Source organism: Glycine soja, chromosome 14 (assembly GCF_004193775.1).
Source record: "Glycine soja cultivar W05 chromosome 14, ASM419377v2, whole genome shotgun sequence".
Lineage (NCBI taxonomy): Eukaryota > Viridiplantae > Streptophyta > Magnoliopsida > Fabales > Fabaceae > Glycine > Glycine soja.
Window position 1 is genome coordinate 3,546,906 of NC_041015.1, and position 21,527 is coordinate 3,568,432.

The window sequence follows — 21,527 nt, forward strand, 5'->3', positions numbered from 1 at the left end:
ACTCGTATTCTCCTATTTGTTTCTATGGATATTTCTTAAGATTTTTCATTCAATGAGCTAATGGAGTCGTGGGTCATACCACTTAGGGTCATCTTAAGGACATAGTTAAACTACATACAATCCCATTTGTTTTTCCTTTACGAAATTCACGCCTTTTTTGTGTTAAGAATGTTAGACATGTGGCCTCATAAATCTTAAGAAGGGGGGTTGAATTAAGATTTTACAAATCATTCCCCAATTAAAATTTCTATACACCCAAGTTCCAAGTTCCCTTAAAGATGAATTTCTAAATGATGATTCAAATTAAACAATATGAATGTAAATGTTAAGTAACAATAAATAAAAGAGTTTAAGGGAAGAGAAAGTGCAAACACAATTTTTATATTGGTTCAACAAAGTCCGTTGCCTACGTCCAGTCTCCAAGAAATCCGCTTGGGAGTTCCACTATCTCGTAATCCTTTACAACTTCTGAAACACACAAGGACATCTCTTCCTTTGTGTTCAAATGCCTTACAACAAGAGACTCTTAGTCTCTTAGCCCATTGATCAGAAAGAGAGAAAGAAGAAATGATCTTTCCTTTTAGTCTCTTAGCCCATTGTTCAAATGCCTTACAACATATTAATATGATTTTTTCCCTTTTTCAAATGAGATTCGTGTATATTTGTTTGAAAAATCCATTTTGAGGTTGATTACTGCTTTCACAACTAGTAATTTATTGCTCACTTTTTTGCCATTGCTAGTGTCTACTCCCTATTCTCTCACATTTTGAAAAAAAAAATCATATTTCGTTTTCACTGGAGTTGGCAAAACGAGTTTGACCTAGCCATCTTACAAATATCATGAGTCTAAACTCTAAAAAAGTAGTTTAAATAAAAAGAACCTTTTATTTCGATCCACTTGATGAGTTAATTAGGCTGGATAGACTTTAGACTTATTTGATAGCTAACATAAATATAAAATTAAATTAAAGATATAACATAAGTGGACAACATAAAATATATTATTTTGGTAAAAATATTAACATTTAATATTTAGTTAATAAAAAAAAATTAATTTCATTTTATTCAATAAAATTTATAAGTGTTCCAAATTTGATTTGAAAAAGAACCAAAGGACAACATAAAATATATTTTTTTTTACTCAAAAAATTATGTGATAATTTTTTTTATGGGTATAAAGTATTAAAAAGACATGATATTTTTATTTTTATCTTTTTAATAACTAAATAACTTAATTATTTTTAAAAACACCAAATTTTATTTATTCCAATATCTCTCTTTATTTTGATAGCTATATAAATTATATCAAGATAATTAATATTAAATATTTTAATAAATGTTATATTATGTCTTTATCCCGTGTGTATGGTTCATAATTTTAAGGAATCAAATAAACTTAACATAAGCGTGGGATAAGTGTTAACTTATGCACCCTCGTACAGGCGGCACAGCTTCGTACCCCGTTCTTTTTCTCACTGACAACCCTAACCTAAAGTCTCCGCTGCGCACAGCTGCTCCGCCGTGACTCTGTGGTCGACGGTATAAAGTATATGCCAAACTAATGTTAATTTCTCTTCCTCTTTACTCCATCATTCATCAATCTATCATATGTGAACTTTCAAAAATGGTGGATGTGGTTCTGAATGAAACCAGATTATATGATTGGCATTTATGCAAAAGTTGAATGATCTAATGCCGATTAAATTTCCGAGCTAACCCCTGTCTCCGCATTTTCTTCAGATTGTGTTATATGCATTGTTGCAGATGAAGGTGAAAAAGCAGAAGAGGCACAGGAAGATTTTGACGTTTTACACTGCTTGCTTCGGTTTTCGGAAGCCTTACAAGGTTCTATGTGATGGCACATTTGTTCATCACCTTCTTGTGAATCGAATAACCCCTGCTGACACGGCCATTGGCAATGTCCTCAGTGCTACGATCAAGCTCTACACAACAAGGTCCTTTTTTCCCCCTCTCTATGTGTAAAGTAGATTTATTAACATTTTTTCCCTAGCTCAACATCGTTGGTATGAACTATGAATTGTGATTTGTTTTGGATACCTTTTGTTTTTTATTTCTCTTTGTTAATTTGGGGGTTGGGTGGAGATGATGCAGATGTGTTCTAGCTGAGTTGAAACGACTTGGTAGCTCGTATTCTGAGGCTCTCGAGGCAGCTCATAAACTTATAGTTGCAAGGTAATTCACCTTACTGCTGGGTACATATGCTGTTAAATGGATTCTTTCCTCAACTTCACTAGTTTCAATACTATATACATGAATGATGCCTAATCAAATAACCAGAATCAGAGTACTTAGCTTGTTATTGTTGATAGTTCGATACTCTTTGATCAGTGTGTATTTTTGTATATTTAAAATTCTGACTGAACTGGTCATACATGACTACTTTAATGTTATTTTTTTATGATTTTGAGCGAAATGTTATGTTAAAAGGCTCACTAATTTGAAGCAATGTTGTATTTTTAGTCCTAATAATCAGCATCTGATAGTCTTTAAGTGGACTACTTGTCAGGATCATTGTTGTTTGTTTATTAGGGTTTTGAGATATTTGAGCGCTGGTATTGCTGTGGAAATGATCATTACCTTGATTTTACTCCAATTTGCAGATGTGAGCATGAAAAATGTAAGAGCGCAGATGCTTGCATCATGGAGGTTGTTGGAGAAAAAAATTCTGAGCATTTCTTTGTTGCTAGTCAGGACACTGACCTGCGGAAACAGTTGCAAGAGGTTTGTTACATTTGTATAATATATATATATATATATATATATATATATATATATATATATATATATATATTCAACGTTGATTCTAACGGTTAGATATGTCTTTCTCTTTAATATTTTCTTTCTAATCGTGGTAAAACTTGTTTAATTAACGAACTATATTTTTTTAATGATATCCAGCCTGAGAGAATCACTTCGACCTATTGGGCTCAGAATACATTTGTCTTGATATTAGGTAGCAAACTTATTTTGATAATCTGAAAGATAGTTGTTACAAATATCTTTTCATTCTGTTATAACACCTAAAGCTCGTTGAAACTCATTAACTGAGCAAAGCCATTTATCTCAAAACCTTAGTTAGTGAGACGTGGTGGATTGGAATGGAGCATCAATTTAATGTTGCTATCTGTGGAAGATGGGTTACTGATTGATGTACACTAGTGCAATTGATGATCTTGTTATTTAATTGGCAGTTAAATAACAATCTTGGAGAATTTGTGTCATGTCCAGTCTAGCATTTTGAATATGGAACTTCTGGTTAGACCAGAATTAAAGCAATTTTTAAAAATAGTTGCTATAGTTGAACTGTGGGGAAACGAGACAGTATCTTGTTTAGTGCATCTGCATTATCTTTGTATCTTCATACTCTCATTTCATATCTTTCATTCTATTTGATATAGATTTTCTGTCAGTAAACACCTTCTATATTCTAATCCAGTTGTATCATCTTCCCATTTCTAATCCTATTCATCCCATTGTGGTTGCATCACCTTGCCTAAATGTGTGAATTATCTTCCAACTTGGTGTTACTGATTCAGTCATCTGCTAGCTTTCAATGGACAATTCGTCCAGCTTCTTGTCTCATGGTTGATTATGGCTTGATGGAAGTGTAGAGCATTATTTCTTGTTAGAGTGGTTGAATACAAAATTCTTTAACATCTTCCTGTCTTGATGTCTATCCCATGTTCCTTCCATTTCTGGTTTGTTACATTATGAATTTTAAATGGTTGTGTTTCATTTTTCAGTACAGCCAGGGTTCCTATTTGTGCCATTAGTGAATTACCTTACTATATGTCATTTATGCACTTTTGACATTTTCTGATTGAGTATGGTGCTTTTCTCATTAAAAAGAAAAAAAATGAAAACTTCTGGTTATTTATGTCTAAAATTTGAAGTGCTTTCATAATGATGCAAGATGTGTAGAATTGTACACTTAGACACACATTAATTCTTCTTAATCTGCTTGTTGCAGGTACCTGGTGTGCCTCTCATATTTGGTCTTAGAAATGCTCTTTTCCTTGAATCTCCATCTGCATTTCAGCGGCAATATGTCAAAACTTCTGAAGAAGGACGATTACATATGACACAGAAGGAGTACCAGATATTTAAGGATAGGGTAATGAATAGATTGACTGGTGAGGAAGCCAACAATTCCATTACTGAAATAATGGAAATTGAAGATTCAGAAGATCAGACCATAAATGTGCAGGCAGTAGAGAAGGGTATTACCTCAAGGAATCGTATGGAAATCAAGGATGAACCTCAGTTCAAGAGAAAAAGAGCTAAGGTTATAATTTACTCTTGTGCTGTATCTGTTTCCTAGCTTGAGTTTGGTTACCATATTCAGTGGTTAATTGTTTATATGGACTTGAAACATTTATGCAAACAATTAATTTCTTTGTAATGTGTGTGTGTGTGCAGTTTTACAAGTGAACTTAAATTTGACATTAGTTTTAGTTAACTTGAGTAAAGCTTTATTACTTTTAGCAGCTTATGATTTCCATTTAGTATTCTCATATTTTTATGATACTACTTTTAAACTTTGCAGGGTCCAAACCCACTTTCATGCAAGAAGAAGAAAAGTGAAAAACAAAATATTGGTCCTTTGAAGGTAGGGTTAGTAAAATTTATACGTTTTTTCAATTGGAGCGTGTAACACTTGGGTTGTAAACTTTGGATTTAATTCTGATTCACCATCTGGGTAAAGTTCCCATCATAATTGTGAAATCATTAAATGAGTGTGATTCATGTTGGTATCACAACCATTCAGACTAAATACTTCGAATCATTTTACCTAGGTTTTTTTTTTACCATATGACTTGAATCTTGATTAATCCTGATGTTTGTAATACACACATGTGAACTAATTTATGCTACTTTTATCAATTGATCATGGAACTTACAGTTGGCCATTTGAATATTTGATAACCATACATGCATAAAACAAGAAAACTTGGTTTGAATTTAATCCACTACCAGTGTAATGTTTTGTACATTGTAATCTAATGATGTGCCAAAATATTATTAGTTGTTTTGGAACTCCATAAAACAATTTAGATGTCAGTGCAAGCATTGTTCCTATTTAACTGTTTGTTGTGGTTCTGTGATTAAATTTCTAAATTGCATTAGCATGTTTAGAATGTTTCAGCCACGGTGTTATATGTTTTAATTTAATTTTACAATCCTCTGAAAATAAACTTTGTTTCCTAGAGATTTGTTAGATGTTTATTAATTGCGGTTGTTATGCAGGAAACGAATGAAGACAACACAGTGAAGAGAAGTAGGAAAAGGAAGAGGTCACATAAACAAAAAATGGCAACAGAAACAAGCAGTTAGGTCCATATATATATATATATATATATATATATATATACACAGTTACAAATAGGTATTTTTAGAAGAGCTCCTTGACTTTACTGCTTCTGTTGAGTCGAGAGAAAAGCAAGTTTTAAATCCATGCTGACATGGAAGGGGAAGTGTATCGAGATTAGTTGCTTGTTGAATTTTATACTGTGTCTATTTTGCTGGCTATCGTATTTTTACCTACGGATAGCCAAATAGCCGTTGTTCACGGTGGAAATAGATTCTGATATTTATGATCTTAATTAGAGATGTAAATAGGTTGGTTTGGATTGAATTTGATCAAATTCATGATTCAATCCAATTACATTTGAAAGGTTTGAGTCGATTTTTCTAAGAGAAAAAAAATGAAATTCAACTCAAATTAATTCGTTTGTAGACGGGTTGGGTTTGGGTTTGGTCAACGGATCAAGACATTTAATTTTATTTTTTTTAACGCAATATTTTTTAAGCTAAAATTTTTATTAAATGAATATGACATGATTGTTTCTTGTTAATTTTTTTATTAAAAAGAAAATTTTGTGATTTTGTTACATCTTGTTCCATTTTATTGACTTTTATCTATTTATTCATGGGAATGAGAAATTAAACATATTATATTTGAGATAAGAAGTTTCAATAAGTATAGTGAGGATGAGTTTTAAATACTTCTTTTTACCAAAATCAATGGAACACTATGAGACCTATTTTTTGTTAATAGATTCAAAGTATTTATAGGAATCCATTTAAAGTGGTTTAAATTAATGAAATCATTGCTGTTTTGATCCTCAAAATTAAGAATGTGTTCAATTTAAGTTGATAAGTGTATATAATCAATGGTCTAATATTTGATTTTTTTAAATTTAAAATATATATTATATATTCATATATTAATAATGACAATAATAATTTAATACAAATTAATAGGTCAATGGATTGAGTTAATGAGTTCAAATATTAAAACTTGTGATCTAATTCAAAACTCAACGAGTTTAATTGGTTTGATTTAATCATGATCCAAATATAAAAATTATTTAACTCAAACTGTTTGGATCAATTCAGATTCACAAGTGATTTTCACCTACTTATACCACTAATCTTAATGAAATTTACTTGCAATGATAATGTTTTGAATCATAAGTCATTACGTAGGGAATTTTACCTAATTACTACCCTGACTTGAGGGATTATTTTCATAGTTATGTCCTTGGGAATACTTGAACAAAGACTCAAATAAATAAAAATATAATTGATTATCATTGCGTGGTTGATATCTATGAAATTATTTGCCAATTTGGTAGTTGTTAAGAACTAAAATTGAGGTTAATCTTTTCAGTGTCAGCTTTGCCCATTGCCATTCGACTGCATATTGCTGCAGTAAACTTAGGGCAACATTAAGTACACAAGTATTTGACTAACATAAACATATATGTTTCGTCACCAATTTTGGTCTTATTTTTAAAATTTTCGGAGTAGATGAAAAAAATGGGACCAAATTGATTGTTTTAAAAAATAAAGGATCTAATTGAATATTTTTAAAAAAATAGGAGACTTAATTGAATTATTTTTAAAAACATAAAACTTAATTGAAACTTTAAACAATAAGAGGATGAAATTGAATTAAAAAAATAAATTAAAAAATCAAAGATAATTATCAAATTAATAAATGTAATGTACATTATGATCTTCCATTTAATAACCAAGAAAAACTTTTATACTATTAGTATATGTATTTATTTTTTTTATCAATAAATATTAATTGTTAATTTAGTAATTTTAATTAAGGGGAGATTTGAACTCACTATCTGTCATCTTTCTTCACTATCAAATCAATTTTACATCTCCTATATTATTTATTCTTTAATATATGCAGCACCTTTTTTAAACTATACTTTGATTTATTTTATTTTATTTTATTTAAGTGTTTATCGAGAAATCTATCCAAATTAAGATATTAATGGATCCAATTGTCTCTCAATGTTACTTCAAGGAATTATTCATAACACCACAACTTCCATTCTAATTTCTGTTAGGTCTTAATGAGATCTATTATCAACTGTGGTATTTACCGCGATTTGTTCTAGGCTTGAACATTAGGCCTCATGCTCTAGAGGCAATTGTTTCCTGCACTCCATTTTTTTTGCTTCTTGCACCCTCAAATGTTTTTAAATTCCCCAATTATCCTTCCTTTATTACGGAATGGCCATTTCAAAAAGTTATAAATAATCCCGAACCATATTCTAAAATACCAATTTTAGAATATCAAAATTGTATTCTCTAATAGGTATTCCTAAATAGGTTTCTAAATTATCTAATTTAAAAGCATATAGACATCCTGAAAACCTATTATGGAATACTTGTTCCTTTTTATATTCCAGAACAGATATTTTGAAATATGCTTTTGGGTTACCTATATACTTCCGAAATACTTGTTTCAGACACCATCCATCATCATACTCTTTAAATACTTAGATAAATACTCCATTGCAGACTCAAAGTCCTTGAACCTCCTTTCTACCAGATTCTTCTCATCAAGTCCTTTCAACCGTTCACTCTCCATCCACCACTTCACCTCCTTTCCTTCCATCAACACCTTCACGAGCCGCCACTCCCAGAACGAAGCGATGGCTTCGCACGCGTGCTCCCATCTCCAATAACTAATTTCAATCATAATATATTTTTATATTTCGTTTCATTAACTCAGAAATCATATCCTAAAAAAGCTATCTTTATGATGCCCCCACATATTTATTAGTTTTCTTTTGGTTAGTAACACACCATATACGATTTCGGCAGCCAAATGTAAAACAAACCTTTCAAACATCCTTAAAATAAATTAGCTCTCCCTCCACAAATTAATAGCTTGGTGGAAAAAAAAAAAAAAGATAAAGTAGCCAATCAAAATGCATTAAAATCCTATATTTGGGAGCAAGAGTATTAAAAAAATAGCACAAGCTTTCTCACTTGCCAGTGAGTACCTATACTCCCTGGCCCTTTTTGAGGTCAAATCAAACCCACATGCCATTTGCTCCCCCATATTTTGAACCAAAAGGTGATGCATGCAAATAAACTGGACTCTGTTTCAGAATGGGGAAATCCCTCTCTCTGCCTCATTGACAAGATTAAATCTTTACAACCTATACAAAATTTAAGAGATTCAGTAACTGAAGTTAGAAGATGAGATCCTCCATTCTTTCTCTGTGGAGTCTGGATAATGAAGCCCATTACTTTTTTGAGAAAGTGAGATATGGGTCTTGAGCAATGGTCAATACATCTGGTCTCTCGGCCTGGTTATATGTTAGACACCGTCGAATAAAATCCTGACCAAATTAATTGTAGATACAGCACAGACAATTGTCAGGTTTGACTTTGACAGTATTGTAGATAGCAGGAACTATTTTCTTTCTACAGCTAAACATAGAAACTATTAACCAGATATAAGCATGTATATATTTGAGGTCTTTAATGGAAACAACCACCTTCCTACACTTGCATATGGGATAAAGTTGGATAGTTCTTTTTTGAAAATTACCATAAATATAACCTTACAAGAAGCATAGTTGTGTACATCACTGAAAATCAGAATAAAATAAAGGCAAATGCACTGATTAAGAAATCAAAAGTGGAAAATTTTTATTAAAAATATTATTGATACACGTCTACCATGATTTCTAGTGCACCTCAGTGTGATTTCCAAAAAACTTATTTGTTGGTTCCTCAATCAATGCACTTAGGGTGTTTGTTAATAACCCAAATATAAATAAACAGAATTATGAAATAAGGCCAAAGAACAATCAGAGCCATGAGCAGCAATTATCAGACAAGGGTGCAACTCACCTTTGCCTCATTAGAAATGGTAGGTCTAGAAGGAAATTCAACTTTGCGTGCCTTGATAATTGTGTCTTCGCGAAGTATTCTCTCTTGTGTTTGATCGTGCCCAAAAGGACGTCGGCCAAAGAGCATTTGATAATACAAAATTCCAGCAGACCAGACATCAACCTGTTTTCCACAAAGTGTTAGAAAATACAAGAGCCAAATGACAAAAAATATGTTAAGGTGATGATCCAAGAGTTAGTTGTTTGCAATCCCAACCATCGTGACACTTGCATCAAAGTGAAATATCCTTCGACCAAAGTGATTGAGAGTGAGAATAATAACAATAACAATAGTAAAATAAATAAAATAAAAATAAATTTATCCATGTCTTTACAACTTAGAAATTTATTGACCTTTGATGATATAAGAGGTGTCTTGCTGAGCTCAAAGCATTCAGGAGGTAAATACCTGCAAATTGAAAAAGGAAAAGAAGAATGCATAAGATATTTTATGAAATTAAATATTGGAATCTCAAGGAAACATTAAAAGGAGCTTCAAAGGTTAAGTCAGATTGAGGAGAATGAAGCTTTAAACATACAAACTTGGACCAATTCAAATTTTGGATTCCAACAAAGATTTTCACCACTTACCAATATGTTCCAGCTCCTTGGGATGTAAGTTCCATACCTTGGGATCCCACATCATCCTCCACTATCTTACTAAGACCAAAATCAGTCACTTTGGCAACACCAAGCTCATCAAACAGAACATTTCCAGGCTTCAAATCATAATGGATAATCTTCTGTGTTCTTTTATTCATGTAAATAAGGCCTTGAAAAATTTGAACTATGATGACCTTAGCCTCCCTCTCAGGTAATACAGGTGTTGCTTTGAGGACAGCATCAAGATCTTTCCCTAAAAGAAGAATAAAGGAGTGTCAAAGGGAAAATGGGTTGGAAAAACAGGAAATCAAACGAAAACAGTGAATCAACAGTACATACCACTACAATGCTCTAGAACAGTGCAGAATGTGTTTTGATCAATCTCAAAAATGTCCCATAAACGAACAATGTGACGATGTACAAGAGTCTTGTGAATATTATACTCCCGAATTGCATGGCGTATGTAGCTTTGCTTCTTCTCTTCACTCCATTGAGCATTTAAACCATGAAGCTTGCATGCAACATATCTATGCTCTACCAAGTCGAAAGCCTGCTGGAAATTTCTTACTTCAAATCACTGCAAAAAGGTATTTATTTACAATTGCCAATATAGGCCAAGTAATTGTCTAGATTCTGGCTTTAGTTTCCCAAAACCTTGTATAATATTTGCTAAAAGAGGAGTGCTAGCAACATACTTTCAATTATTAATTTATTGGAAACTTTAAAATCATTAGCGGGAATATGTTAAATATTGATACACAATGTTGAGTTCTAATAATTTTCAGCCAATAAAGAATAATTTATAAAAGTGTGCTACAGTGTGTTGTTGGCATTTCTCTTGCTAAAATAATATCAATATGATCAAATGATTATTAATTTATTATTATACTTTTTGATAGTTCTGATCTGACCTTGTACACCTCACTGAATCCTCCCTTTCCAAGAAGGTTAAGAAGGGCATAGCGATGATTTAGAATCTGAAAGTTGTTAAACCGTGAACCATCTTCATCCCGTATACGTTTCATTTCACGAATTAACCTCCCCTTCTCTATTTCATATCGTTCCCTCTCCCGGAAAATAATTTCTTCTTCCTGAACATTTTCCTGCTATTAGAAACATAAAGAGGAAAGAAACAATCGGGCCAGCAGAAATATCAACTTACTCTTTTAAGGCTAGCTAATCGAGACTTGTAGATCTCATCATGAATTAGAATATCTTCTGGTAATCCAACCTCTGCATCTATTCCATCACTCTTATCTTCAATCAGAGAAAAGGCCCAACAAAAACAAAACACACACTATTAACCCATGGAGCAGAGTAATATATTACAAGATAGTCTAGCAGTATCCAATAGCGTGAAACAGATATTGATAGTATCCAGATATCCATTAGGCCCTCTTAAGGAGCATATGTTTGGTCATGATTTGTACATATTTAGTAAAGCTATTGAAAGTCAATGTATACGAAGTACTTAATGTAGAGATTTGGCAAGATGGATGGAATGTTAATACCAACGACTGGTATAACTAAGAGGGCGATGGAGAAGTGAAAAGGACAGTCCCAAATTTGGTCTCATCAACCCCTCTTCCCCAATTTTAGCTGACAAGTGCTAAAAGAAAAAAGGAAACAGAATTTACCAGATTGTTTTTTCTTAAACAATTTGCGCTGCCGCTCGATTGCCTCCTTTGTTTCTATTAGTTGTTTCTGGTGAAAAACAAAGAATGATGAGGAAAAGTAATTCATGGCATCACTATGCAAACTATCAACATAGGCAAGGTTTTGATTGCAAAAAACTAACAGACAGAAGTTATGATAACATTGACATTATATACCCTGTGCTATAACCAAATATTACTGAGAAGGAAAACCCTTGAAACTCCAAAAACACTACTATCCTATAATTGTATTCAGTAATATGTCCAACTGAAGCAAAAAGGTTCAGGTTTAATAATATTTATAATCTAAGAAGGATAGTGAAAAACATGTTATTTCACTGCACAAATAAAACATGAAAATGTCTTCAGATAATGACAGTTTAATTATATTGAATTATGAAATGTTCAATCAGAAAAAATCAATATGGATGATATTTATCACATCAAATAAGGAAAGAATCAGAATCCTAAAAATTGTCTGTTATAATAATTCCTAAATCAGAATAAATCTCACAACAAATCCTAGTTGAATCTGATAAATTGATCGCAATCAGTAATAATCTCCAGTACAAAAATTAAAAAGAAAAAATCATGAAGGAGGAGAAAGGAAATGGGACATACAAGCTGGGCATTCAGATCCTTTAAAGCTTGACCATCTTCCCAGGTCTCGGATATGACAGTTCCAGCTCTACAATTCATAATTGAACTAATAAGAAATTAAAAAAATGATATTAAATATAATTTCTCAGTTTTCAATCGTGTTCTATAGCACAGTTGCATTGCATTGCGGCTATTGGCCGCTCTGTTGAAGCCCGTGGTGTTGCAGATCACTGTCACATGTGGAGCAGTGAGAATTACAACCGCATTTGTGGCTATTCATGGAATTAGTGGGCGCAACTGATTAATGGTTGGAAGCCACTGTGTATCCCCACACCCTTTCATTTTCCTGCAGTAAACACTCTCACACAGGTCTTTCATGATTTAAATCCAGTTCTCTGTTTATTGCCAGCATATGAATGTCTCTAATTTTGGGTAATTTATATAAGTCTATATATAAGTTATTGAACTTGTAACTAAAATTTCACAGTAGAAGTCATCCCACTAGAGTGGTTTTGGGGTCAGCTACTCTACGCTATCTGAGATTTAAGTAATTTTTTAAAATGATCCATGCATACCTGATTACACCAACATTCCCAAGTCTCAATGAGTCTTGCCGTACTTTCAACCTTGCTTCTTGTCTCTCAGCCTTTGAAACAGATATCAGTAAGTCAGATATTATTTTCATTCTCTGCAAAACAGAAGGATCAAATGTTAATATGCCGTTGCTTAATTGATGCATGGTATTAAGCATGTTCATTAACCATTTAGTTGGGGGAGGGGAGGGAGTGGTAGCAGAGGGCTCTTCTAAATTGAGTAAAGGTAAATTAAGTAACATCAATCGTTGATGAGAAAATCAACGTTTAATACTTAAACATGCATGTGCATGTAATATCAATGACTGATATTGCTTACTTTACTCTCTAAAATAAGAAGCTCACTTTAGAAGAGTGGGACCCTGGCAGTGGCACACTGGTATCAACAAGGAGCTGTCTAAGATTTCTAGTTCACTTTTGCATATAGAATTAAAACAAACAAAATTTAGGACAGCAAATGCTGTCTATTTTAAATAACATGTACATAATAAGGAGTGAAATATTTGCTGAAAAGGAAACTTTAATTACAACTACTGAGCAATCAAAAGCAGAAAATAATCACACCTTAGGCTTCATTTGCTGTTCATGATCATTCAGCTCCTTCAGTTCCTGCATATGCCAAAATCAAGATTCAGAAAACATCCTTCTGATTCACAATTGAGAGTTTAGCATTTGGTATTATTATACATATACCTTTTCTAACTGTCGATAAAGATTTTGATAATCAGCGGTCTCTTGCTTTGATTTACGCAATTCCTCCTCCAATGCAACAACTTTTGCTTCTAAAGATGCAACGTCCTCCTAATTGAATATAGAGATGAAATAAAATGAGAATTTTTTTTGAAAAATTACAAACAACAATAAATAGTTAAAGTATCAACAATGTCATTGGGATCTGTTGGAGGGAGGTAGAAATGAAAGAAGTAATATCAAACTTCTAATTATTTTCATACAAAACCGCATATTCTTTTAATGACCATAAAATTGACAAGTGGAATTAGGCCAAATCCACACCTCTAGTGAAGCAGAATTATTCCTATGAAACTGATCACTGAGTCTACCATCCTGCAAATAAATATGAGCTCTATAGGGAACAATCGAGGAGTACAATATAAATGATCAATCTGTAAAATTAATTGCTTAAGCAATATACACTCTTGAACTTATGAATAGAAATTCATAGGAATCAGGAAAGATTCCAATTTGCATAACCAAGAGCTAAAAGACTCAACCAGACAATAAAATCAAATAAACCTTGCCAATCAGAGAATACAGAGAATGATTTAAAAAATTAAGACATTACACTGATATTGAGTAACCATTCAAGAAAACCAAGCAGCAAAAACGGGTACCAAGATTGGTGCAACAAATTTCCTATCAGCTACGGATGGATACAATCATTCCTTCCAGCAGTCAATTCTTTACGCCAAGAAGTTTAAATTTCAGGTCTCCATTAAAAAACAGTTAAAGAAGACACAGTTGTGCAACTATGCATGCAATCAGGTATTGACTACAGATATATAATCACAATTGAAAAGACCAGTTTAGAAAGAAAAAAAAAAACTGATAGGGACAATTGACAAATTACAATTCCAGTAACAAATATTTCATGGGAGGGAGCATACCTTATGGTATACACTCTCAATCTGACCATTTGAAGCCAAAACTGTTGGAGGAGAAATTTGTGTTTTGGTCTGATCAGTAACTCTGGAACCACGGCCTCTACCTGAACCAGAACTCCCTCTTCCACGGCCATGTTTCTTTCTATTCGCATCAACATTAATTTTTGTCTCCATGGTCTCCAAACTCATTTGCCTTGCATCAGTAACAACCTGATATGCAAAATATTTTAAGTTGGAAACAACTAGACGACCAATTTCTGAGACAAAAAGTACACTTCTTACTATTTGTTAATAAAGTGATCAAAATACTAGAAATAGATGATAAGGGTGAGACCTTTAAATGTAAGCAACTTATCCAGTGAGTAGCTGTTTTTCAAATTTCAACATGAGATGCAGCTATTCTATAACTATAGCAAAGAGTATATGGAGTCATGAAAACCAACCTCAACACGTTCAAAAACACTTGCGCTGCCATCTTCTTGAAATTTTTGGCGTTTCTGAGTGTTGGCTTGTATTAAGAATTCCCCACCATTCTGGAACAGAAATAAAAAGATACCGACAATCTAATCAGTCAAGTTATCATTGGAATATATTTCCATTCCATACATCTACCAATATTCCAGATCATAAATAAACACACAACACCGATAATGTTCATGTCAAGTCACCATCATAAAAACAGCTGCAATGAACACAAAACATACCACCTACATTTATTATATCCTAAACCATAGATAAATACACAACCAATCAACCACCAAAACAAACAAATTAAACAAGAGAAGCTTCTATATTAACATTGACAATCCCAGGCAACACAAGCATTCGTTTTAAAAAAACGGTCTGCGGTTGTGATTTGGGCCGCAACATCAAGGCCTTTTAACTGTTCGTGACTGCAACACGGCCACAATTGGGACCGCATCTGCCACATTTGTCCACGATTTGCTGCGATATCAACAAAAGCGACGAAACCACAATGCGACCGAGATTGTCACCGATATTTAAAATCTTAAGCAAATAAGCCAAAACCATAACAACAATAGTCCTCATAATGTAGTCAAATTCCCACACACATTGCACTGTATAGGGATAACAAGACTTACATCATCATCAGAATCACTGGAAGTGGATGGTTCAGCCAAATTTTCAGCAGCTCCACCTAATTTCCCAGCAGAAGGAACGGACACAGAGGACCAACCTGATTGCTGAGCAGTCGTGGAGGAACCCTTACCAACCATGCGAGCTTCCAACTTTGCAATCTTTGTAGGCAGAGACTGATCTGATTGGTTGGATGAGTTGGATGAGAAATGAATGAGCATGTCATCTGACATTGTTGCTATAACTGCAAACTGTTTGGCAACAAAGAAAAATGCTTCTCAAATTTCAACCCAACATACACTAACAACAAAAACTACCCAAAAAAAAAATCAACTCATTCAGGGCAAAAAAAAAAAACGGTTCCTTTTATTTGATAAAAAAATGTTGAGTATAACTAGGCCATACCCATTCGTGATCAGAGAGGATAAGGTGAAAAAATTTCAGAGACCCACGTGAAGAAATTGGGGTTTGTTTATGCAAAGGGGAAACGGCAGAAGCAGTTGAATAAATCAGGTAATCAGAGAATTTAGAAGGGGAAGTGATTGAAAGGAAAAATAAAAAGGGGGGATTTTGAGTATTTTTTGCCTATTGGGTGAAGAACTCAGAGAATTAAGTGATTGGAAAAAGAAAATCTAGGGTTTTGTTGTTTGGGAAAGTGGTGGAAGAATCAAAAGCTTGGGAAAGAAGAATGAATATTGGACCTGTGAAAGAAGGGAGGCATGACTACAATAACAGAAGAGAGTAATAAAGACTGCTTTTTTCTTTTGGGGCATGTGTTATTTTGAAATTGTTGTGGGTTGTTTTTGTTCAGAGAAGCTTCTATGGGTAAAAATTTTGGGACATGGGAGAAGAGTACGTGAGAAGTTAAAAGGGAGGGGATAAAAAAAGGAGTACAAACATATTGTATGATTTGGATTTAGTATGTGTTTGAATGTGATGTGATGTGAGATTTGTGCTTTTTAAATCTAGAGAGGTGTTATAGTGATGAATGATGATAGTTTTTTTCTTACCTATTTGCTTTTGAGATGAGAATGGTGCTTTGAATTTCTTTGATGATCCTATATTTTTATAGTGAAAATAGATGGGTGCAATTAATTAAGTGAGAAAGTGAAAGGTTTCTTATTTCGAGATGTATACACAACTAGAAGAGACTTTCATGAAAAAATAAAAAGAAAAGAAAAAGGTTGAAATTCACATAGAAAGAAGCAAGAATAATTGAATGGGTTAAAGGACTAATTGATGGCCAAAATCAGGTATTGTGACATCATGTGTGGGTGGTGACTACTATTGACATGGATCTATGAACATTGCTGCCAAATGGGCCAAGAGGGATGGTAACAATCCTTTTGAATTCGAGAAGCATAAGGTATAGTATAGGCCTAGAAAGGAATCTTGTAAGACCTACCCTCGGTTCAAAAACCAGAAGCATCATCTCATCGCAATCAATCTCATGATAAAATCTTTAAGTAAATCGAAAACAAAAGGGCAAAACAATCTGTGTGTCAAATTATTTTTTAGATTTATATGAAACTGCTTATAAAATTTTGTTTAGTTGTAACTCATCATATGTTTATAAATATGGCATATTGTTAAGAAAAGTAAAATAACCATGTAAATCCTCTTGAATATATTTGTCTCGTGAAAAATATTTATGGTTAAAAAGGATAAGCTTACATCAATAGGAATAATAATAAAAAAGATAGGCTTAAATCATTTTGCCCTCTATAGTTTTACGATTGTATAATTGGCCCCTCAAAAAATTAGTTACACATTTATCTTATAAAATTTAATAATTTTGACCTTTTGTTATTTTGCCATCAAATTTTTAACATAAAGGACTAATGTGATATTTAAGTGATAAAATAACACGAATACATTAATATTATAAATGACATGATATTTTAAATATAGACTAATATGACATGGATTGTTCAAATTGTGGTCATTGTTACTACGTCACTAAACTATTAGTGCAAGTTGCATATATATTAGATTACTAGTTTATTTTTTATATCGTGTCAATGTTATATTATTACTTAAATATCATGTTAATAATTTTTAAAAATTACTAAGTTAAAAAAATGTGGAAATCAAATATGCATTAATTGTTTTGAAAGACTAAAATTGCTTGTTATTAACATTTATGGGACAAAAAGTGAATTTAAGAAGAAAAATATATATTGATTAATTTTATTAGATTTTCTACATTGACTTTTCATACATAGACGCAAAAGCCATGATAAATTTCATTAAAACAATTATAAGAAGAAAAAAATATATTGAATTCGACCTCTTTAACTTTAAACTTCATATTTTACAATCTTTTTTATTTATATGACAATCTAACAAGAATTAGGGTTACTCATCACACTCCTCTAATTACAATTAGTATGGTAAATGAAAAAAAATATCTTAATGTGAGTGTAGAGATATGGGTAGGTTGGAGAATTGAATCCAAGCCCAAAATTGATTTTAAAATTTTTTTTAGGTAAATAACTTTAAATTGAAATAATTTTTTACGGTTAATCTAGAATTTTATAGTGAGTTTACTCTTAACTTACTTTTATAATAAAAAATATCAAAACATAAACCATATCACATTAAAATCAATTTTACAAAATTAATTTTATCAACATTCATCCAAATATTATAATTGAATTTTTCATACCATATGACCAATTTAAAATACGATAAGAATATTATAAAGAATTTCTTCAGTGGAGCAAATGCTATAGGATGGTCTTAAATAACATGCCCTTCAATCTCATCATATGATCAGATATGTATGCTCTTCCATTCATAGAATTCCATCATCTGTTACAAATTTGCCAAGGAGTCTTTACATTCAAACACAAACTACACTCTCCTAATTTTATTGGCAAAAGGCATAGATCCCCCCCCCCAAAAAAAAAGAAAAAAAAAACAGACTTGCAGCAAATCACATTCGGGGTGCAGTTGCATCCCCCTCCCCCTCCCCACCAAATTCAAAGAACGATAGTGCTGATAGATTTGTCACTACAATGTATAGAAAGAATAAAAGAAAAGAAGAGAATGAATATAAATTTAAGAACTTCAAAATGAAGGTGATTATATTGGTTTACAGATATAGTATAATCAAGAAAGCTACCACCAGTTATAACTTCCCCAATCCATCCCTACCAGAGTTGTCAAATCTAGATGTTGTGAACCTATGATGAAAAGCCTTGGCTGATCCTCCTGAATTAGGGGTTCCATTGTGAACCTCGTCTTAAAACTTGTAGTATAACTTCCACTGGTAAAAGAATGAACTTTAGTACTTTCAAATTTCAATAGATGGGTGTTACCAGAGCCCTCCAACTGTTCCTTTTTGGACTTCAAAAAGGAGAGAATTCTCCAGGATGCTCTGTCATCCAACCACTATGTTTTGATTTCTGTAATTCTGTAGAATATTAACTTGTAATGCCACTTTCTTCCGTAAGAACCTTTTTCTTTTCACAAGCTTTACCCATATCATGAGGTGCAGACCTATACATCCCACTTAGTCATCCTCTTTCTGGAATCTGGTAGTTTTAAAATAGCCTATAGCAGAATTATGTGTAATAATGTAGCTTATCTCCTGTATGGCTTCAATTGATAATTCTGAAACTCTGAACCAAACGTGATCAATTCCTCGTCAAGCATCTTCATTAACCTCCTCCAAGTTCTCAACATATCAGCCTGAATCAGTCCCCTGTAAAGGGTGTCAAAGGTACCTTTCAGAAGAAGAAACCCATTCTCTATCATCTCAACAAAATAATGGCAAGCCTCCCTCCATTTCTGTCTCTCACACAACCCATGTATCAAAACCGTATACAAGTCCAAATCCAGCCCCGCCCCAGTCTCCTTCATATCCTCCCATATCTCCTTCACAACCTTGATCATCTCAAACCTCAAAAACATCCTAATCAATATGACATACGTATGCGAACTTGGCGCGCACAGTCCATCCTCCTTCATCCTCTTAAACATTCTCAACGCACTCTCCCCATCCTTCCTCCCTCTAAACTTCTTGAAGAAGCAATTATACGTCGCGGCACACGGACTCACCCCATCCCTCACCATCTCCTCAAGCAACCTCTCAGCATCCTCAAGCCACCCGCACGAGGCCAGACACTTGATTACCGAAGTGTACATCACCACATTGGGACATATCCCTTTCTCCTTCATCAACCTCAGCTGATCCAGCACGAGCTGCGGCATATGCGCGCGGCTATTAACATGAAGCAAGATCGAAAAGCTAGTCACTTCAGGCTCAATCCCAATCCCGCTCTCACGCATTTTATCAAACACCTCCTCTGCATTCCGTATAGTTCTCTCAAACATCTCCTCTGGGTGCAGACTCACCTTCCTACAAACCCCATTAACAAAACGTTGTAAGCAACAACATTAGGCTCGATTCCTTTATCAATCATGTCTTTTAGAAATGTTTGCGCCATTTTAACGCTCCCAAGTTTGCACCACCCGTAGAACAAAACGGTGTAGATTTTCACGATGGTGGGGAATGTGTGTTTGTTTTTGTTGAAAACTTCGACGGCGAGTCTGACGTGGCCATACTTGCAGAGCGTGTCGAGCAAGACGCAGATGTCTTCGGGCGTCGTTTTGGTTTATGAGAAGGCGTCGTGTCGTGGAAGGCGCGTACGGCTTGGCGCGTGAGGCGGGCGCAGATGAGGCGGCGAATTAGGGTTAGGAAAGTAGAAGGGGTTGGGGTGAGGTGGCTTTGGTCCATTTCGACGATGAGTTGCCATGCACGTCGAATTGGCGAATCTTGGCCATGGTGTCGATGAGGAGGGTGTAGGATGAGTGGGAGAGAGGGGCTCGGGGAGGGTTTTGGCGCAGTGGAAGAGGGAGAGGGCGATCTTGGAGTGGTTTTTGAGGCGGAGGAGGGTGGGGGTGAGGGTGATGCTGTGGAGCTGGAGGCTTGACTCGGTGGCGTGGAAGGGGTTGTGGTGCTGCAGGAGGAGCTTCGAGACCAGTTCGACGTCGCTTTCGTCGCGAGGTGACGGCGGTGGGAGGGAGCAGAAGCGGCGGAGGAGTGGCTCTGACGGGGTTTGGGAAACGTCATGATGGTGTTGCTTCAAACTTGGAAGTACAGTACATACGATGCAGAAATGCGGAAGAGAGTTAGACATCTGACTTCTGACATATTATTTGATCCTTTTTTTGAGTATCCATTTTGATATGTGAAAGTGTGAGTTCTTTGATGAAAAAAATAAATTTAATGATATTCAAAAATATATAAAAATGGGATAAATTAGTTAAATGGTTTTTCTTAACTCAAATACTTGTGTTTATCTTACATCTTTAGATTCAATTGTCATTGACAGATGTCATTTATGTTGTTTAATTAAGAGATTAATTTATCATCATATTATTTAGAGAATATTTTGTCAATTTAAAAAATTCAACATGAATTTAACAACTTATTTTAGTTTCTAAATTTAATATTTTATTCATTGATCCTTAAATTTAATTATATATTTTTATTTTGATCCTTGAACTTAATTATATATTGTTATTTTGATTCTTAAAATAATTTTTAAATTTAAATTAAGTCTCATATTATATGTAAATTATTAACATAAAAATTAACATATTTTTTTATTTCTATTATGTATTACTTATATTTTTTACCTTCTTTTTATAGATTTTGTCATCTAAATTATATTCTTGATATGAAATTAATTTATGAGATCACAAAATAGTAGTTAACAACTGAATTCAAAAACATTATTAACAAGATTTTATAAGATTTTAAACTTGATCTTCTACTCATATGAAATTATTACTTATAATATAAAGATAGTTAAAAAACATGAAAATTTAAGGATGAAGGAAGCCTAAGCGGGAGGAGTATTTGTTATTAATAGACATGATCCACAAAGTATATGTTATTTTCATTTTATTGATTGCATATAGAATGTGGAGAGTGAAAAAAATGTAAGGATGAAGAAGGCATAAGCGGAAGGAGTGACATAGATCTATGTAACCAATTAGCACATAATCGATGATTAAAATGAAAGAATCAAGCATATCATGTAAAAAACAAAAGTTATTTTTATGAATTACTATCATAAGTTATATATACACATCAAATAATTTTAAATG

The 21,527-nt window shown here is 33.3% G+C and overlaps 2 protein-coding genes and 1 pseudogene across 6 annotated transcripts; 1 reads left to right on the forward strand and 2 right to left on the reverse strand.

Moving 5' to 3' along the window:
• The first annotated feature begins 1,396 nt into the window (after positions 1-1,396).
• On the forward strand, positions 1,397-5,757 carry LOC114383553 (rRNA-processing protein UTP23 homolog). 4 transcript variants are annotated; one of them, XM_028343241.1, is made up of 7 exons: positions 1,397-1,546; positions 1,741-1,955; positions 2,113-2,193; positions 2,622-2,742; positions 3,992-4,306; positions 4,568-4,630; positions 5,269-5,757. In XM_028343241.1, the coding sequence occupies exons 2-7, from the start codon at positions 1,765-1,767 to the stop codon at positions 5,353-5,355; spliced, it is 858 nt and encodes a 285-aa protein (XP_028199042.1). In that variant the 5' UTR covers positions 1,397-1,546; positions 1,741-1,764; the 3' UTR covers positions 5,356-5,757. The 4 variants fall into 4 exon arrangements, with proteins under 4 accessions (XP_028199042.1, XP_028199043.1, XP_028199044.1 ...); XM_028343242.1 differs by having other exon boundaries at positions 1,402-1,539; XM_028343243.1 differs by having other exon boundaries at positions 1,411-1,546; positions 1,765-1,955.
• Positions 5,758-8,244: 2,487 nt separating this feature from the next.
• Positions 8,245-16,349, reverse strand: LOC114385362 (serine/threonine-protein kinase TOUSLED-like). 2 transcript variants are annotated; one of them, XM_028345408.1, is made up of 17 exons: positions 15,810-16,349; positions 15,410-15,655; positions 14,750-14,839; positions 14,310-14,516; positions 13,699-13,749; positions 13,378-13,485; positions 13,249-13,293; positions 12,667-12,779; positions 12,113-12,179; positions 11,474-11,540; positions 10,999-11,093; positions 10,748-10,927; positions 10,176-10,386; positions 9,825-10,089; positions 9,588-9,642; positions 9,196-9,357; positions 8,245-8,678 (listed from the first exon to the last, which is right to left on the reverse strand). In XM_028345408.1, exons 2-17 carry the CDS (start codon positions 15,635-15,637, stop codon positions 8,583-8,585), a joined length of 2,040 nt encoding a protein of 679 aa, XP_028201209.1. In that variant the 5' UTR covers positions 15,638-15,655; positions 15,810-16,349; the 3' UTR covers positions 8,245-8,582. The 2 variants fall into 2 exon arrangements, with proteins under 2 accessions (XP_028201209.1, XP_028201210.1); XM_028345409.1 differs by lacking the exon at positions 13,699-13,749 and having other exon boundaries at positions 15,810-16,347.
• Positions 16,350-18,141: 1,792 nt separating this feature from the next.
• LOC114383725 lies at positions 18,142-20,584 on the reverse strand (annotated as a pseudogene).
• Between the last annotated feature and the right edge of the window lie 943 nt (positions 20,585-21,527).

Excerpts from the sequence above, each read along its gene's own strand:
- LOC114383553 (XM_028343241.1), top strand. The coding sequence starts at position 1,765 with ATGAAGGTGAAAAAGCAGAAGAGGCACAGGAAGATTTTGACGTTTTAC. Across the intron at positions 1,956-2,112 it reads ATCAAGCTCTACACAACAAG|ATGTGTTCTAGCTGAGTTGA; the intron begins GTCCTTTTTTCC and ends GAGATGATGCAG. Across the intron at positions 4,631-5,268 it reads AAAATATTGGTCCTTTGAAG|GAAACGAATGAAGACAACAC; the intron begins GTAGGGTTAGTA and ends GTTGTTATGCAG.
- LOC114385362 (XM_028345408.1), bottom strand. The coding sequence starts at position 15,637 with ATGTCAGATGACATGCTCATTCATTTCTCATCCAACTCATCCAACCAA. Across the intron at positions 13,750-14,309 it reads TTGAGAGTGTATACCATAAG|GATGGTAGACTCAGTGATCA; the intron begins GTATGCTCCCTC and ends ATTTATTTGCAG. Across the intron at positions 13,294-13,377 it reads TTTATCGACAGTTAGAAAAG|GAACTGAAGGAGCTGAATGA; the intron begins GTATATGTATAA and ends TGGCATATGCAG.